This window comes from Melitaea cinxia, chromosome 7 (assembly GCF_905220565.1).
Source record: "Melitaea cinxia chromosome 7, ilMelCinx1.1, whole genome shotgun sequence".
NCBI lineage: Eukaryota > Metazoa > Arthropoda > Insecta > Lepidoptera > Nymphalidae > Melitaea > Melitaea cinxia.
In genome coordinates, this window is record NC_059400.1 from 4,490,623 (window position 1) to 4,492,568 (window position 1,946).

The 1,946-nt window shown below is 32.4% G+C and overlaps 1 protein-coding gene across 1 annotated transcript; it reads right to left on the minus strand.

Moving 5' to 3' along the window:
• Nucleotides 1-573: 573 nt before the first annotated feature.
• Nucleotides 574-1,946, minus strand: LOC123655109. Its single transcript, XM_045590947.1, has 3 exons — nucleotides 1,493-1,946; nucleotides 978-1,172; nucleotides 574-896 (listed from the first exon to the last, which is right to left on the minus strand). Exons 1-3 carry the CDS (start codon nucleotides 1,944-1,946, stop codon nucleotides 574-576), a joined length of 972 nt encoding a protein of 323 aa, XP_045446903.1.

Sequence of the window (1,946 nt, forward strand, 5' to 3'; positions counted from 1 at the left end):
GAGTGAGAGACGACATGTGAGGGAAGGTTATGAGGGAAACCAAACCCAATGAAAGTCGATCTAACACTAAATTTATTAAGATTATTTTGAGTATATATAGGCAGAAGTACAGACGTCATTTGACGTCATTCGTAGCAAACAAATATCAATTTCATTAGAAATCAGCATAAGAAAAATAACAATTTCGTAATAAATCAGCTAAATTAAAGAGGTTACTAGTTAGCAAAACAATCATATTGCTCAATGTGCGTTGACCCGTACAAAGAGGTAAGTTATATTCTGTGTATTTTTCCAATATTAGTTTCAGAGTAAGTATGTGATCTATTGTGGAGTAATTTTTCATGAAACCAGCCTGCTCTATCGATTGATTTTCATCAATTTTTTTTGTTAGACGCCTTAATATTATAGACGCGAATACTTTGTATAAGCATGAGATGAGACTGATGGGTCTATAATTTGATACTAATTTTGGATTTCCTTTTTTGTATAGTAAAGCTATTTCGGAAAAAGTCCAAGATTCTGGTAGTTCTTTTTTATATAGAACTAGATTAAATAGCTTTGTAATTGGTTTTATTAATGTTTTTTTTTTCCAGTTTTGATCATCTCATTCGTCACTCCATCTGGACCTGGACTTTTTCCCAATTTTAAGTTTTTTATAGATAAATCCACTTCACTTTCTAGAATTTGTGGTACCGAGTCATTATTGTGTATCTTGTGTAGAGGGGTTTCTTCGGTCTTGTTTGCGTTTTTATAGAGATCTTTGTAGAAATTGGTAGTCACCTTCATCAAGTCGCGTCTATGCGTGACAATAGTTCCGGAGCTGTCAAAGAGCTGTGTCATTAGCTGTTTTGTATTATCTATTTCTCTATAGGCCTTTTTAATACCACCAGTTTTTTCTAAAAGTTTACTTATTTTGTGTATTCTGAAGTTTTTTAAATTTTGTTTTATTTTCTTATGTATTAATCTGTATAACTTACTCAGTGCTATTTTTTCTTGTTTAGTTTTATTTTTCTTATTTTTGAGAGTATATTTCTCTATATTAAAGTCTTTGATTTCTTGTGTAATGATATTTGGGTTTTTTAAGTTAGATCTAGTTTTTTCGGGGTTCCTCTGGCAACTATGCAGTATTGTTTCTAGTTTACTATTCAACTTTTGTACGTCATCTTCGTCTTCTAAATTCGCGAAAGACATATAATTGTTAATAACAGCTTTTGACTTTATGTTTTGAATATTTTTATAGTGAGCGCGGGATTGTTTGTTATTTTTTATATTTAGAGTGATGCGAACCATTCTGTGATCACTTGGATGATGTAATTTACTTATGACGTTTAGATTTTGTACATTTTTGGTATGTTCGTAGCTATAAAGTCTATCTCGTTCTTTGATTTTTCGTCTGGTGACATCCAGGTCCATCTCAGTTTTTTTGGTTTTTTAAACATTGTATTAACAATTTTTAATTTGTTCTGAAGACAGAAGTGTATAAACATTGTACCTCTACAGTTCCTATTACCGTAGCCATAGTCTCCCATTACTAAGCGCTCGTGGAACTCTGGTTTTCCTATTTTAGCATTCATGTCTCCCATAAATATTATATTTTTAGTGCATTTACTGATGGCTTCATCTAGATCATTGTACATATTCTCTATCTCTGCTTCGGAAGCTGCAGTAGTGGGGGCGTAGGCTTGTATAAGACTAAACATAGTTCCGTAGATATTAACTTGAAGTAGAGCAACTCTCTCCGATAAGGCGATAAACTCGTGTACTTCTGTCCCTCTTTGTTTTTTTACTAAAAATCCCACTCCTTTTTCGCCTTTTGTTTTACCAAAATAATAAAGTAGGTAGCTGCCCCTATCTTCTATTCTATATCCCTCTCTTCTAACTTCTGCTAATCCAATGATATCCCATTTAATTTGTGATATAGCGTATTCTAATTCAATTATTCTCAT

Coding starts and splice junctions, on each gene's coding strand:
- LOC123655109 (XM_045590947.1), bottom strand. CDS start 1,946: ATGAGAATAATTGAATTAGAATACGCTATATCACAAATTAAATGGGAT. Junction 1,173..1,492: donor CGGTAATAGGAACTGTAGAG/GTACAATGTTTA, acceptor TCGCGAATTTAG/AAGACGAAGATGACGTACAA. Junction 897..977: donor ACAAGAAAAAATAGCACTGA/GTAAGTTATACA, acceptor GTAAACTTTTAG/AAAAAACTGGTGGTATTAAA.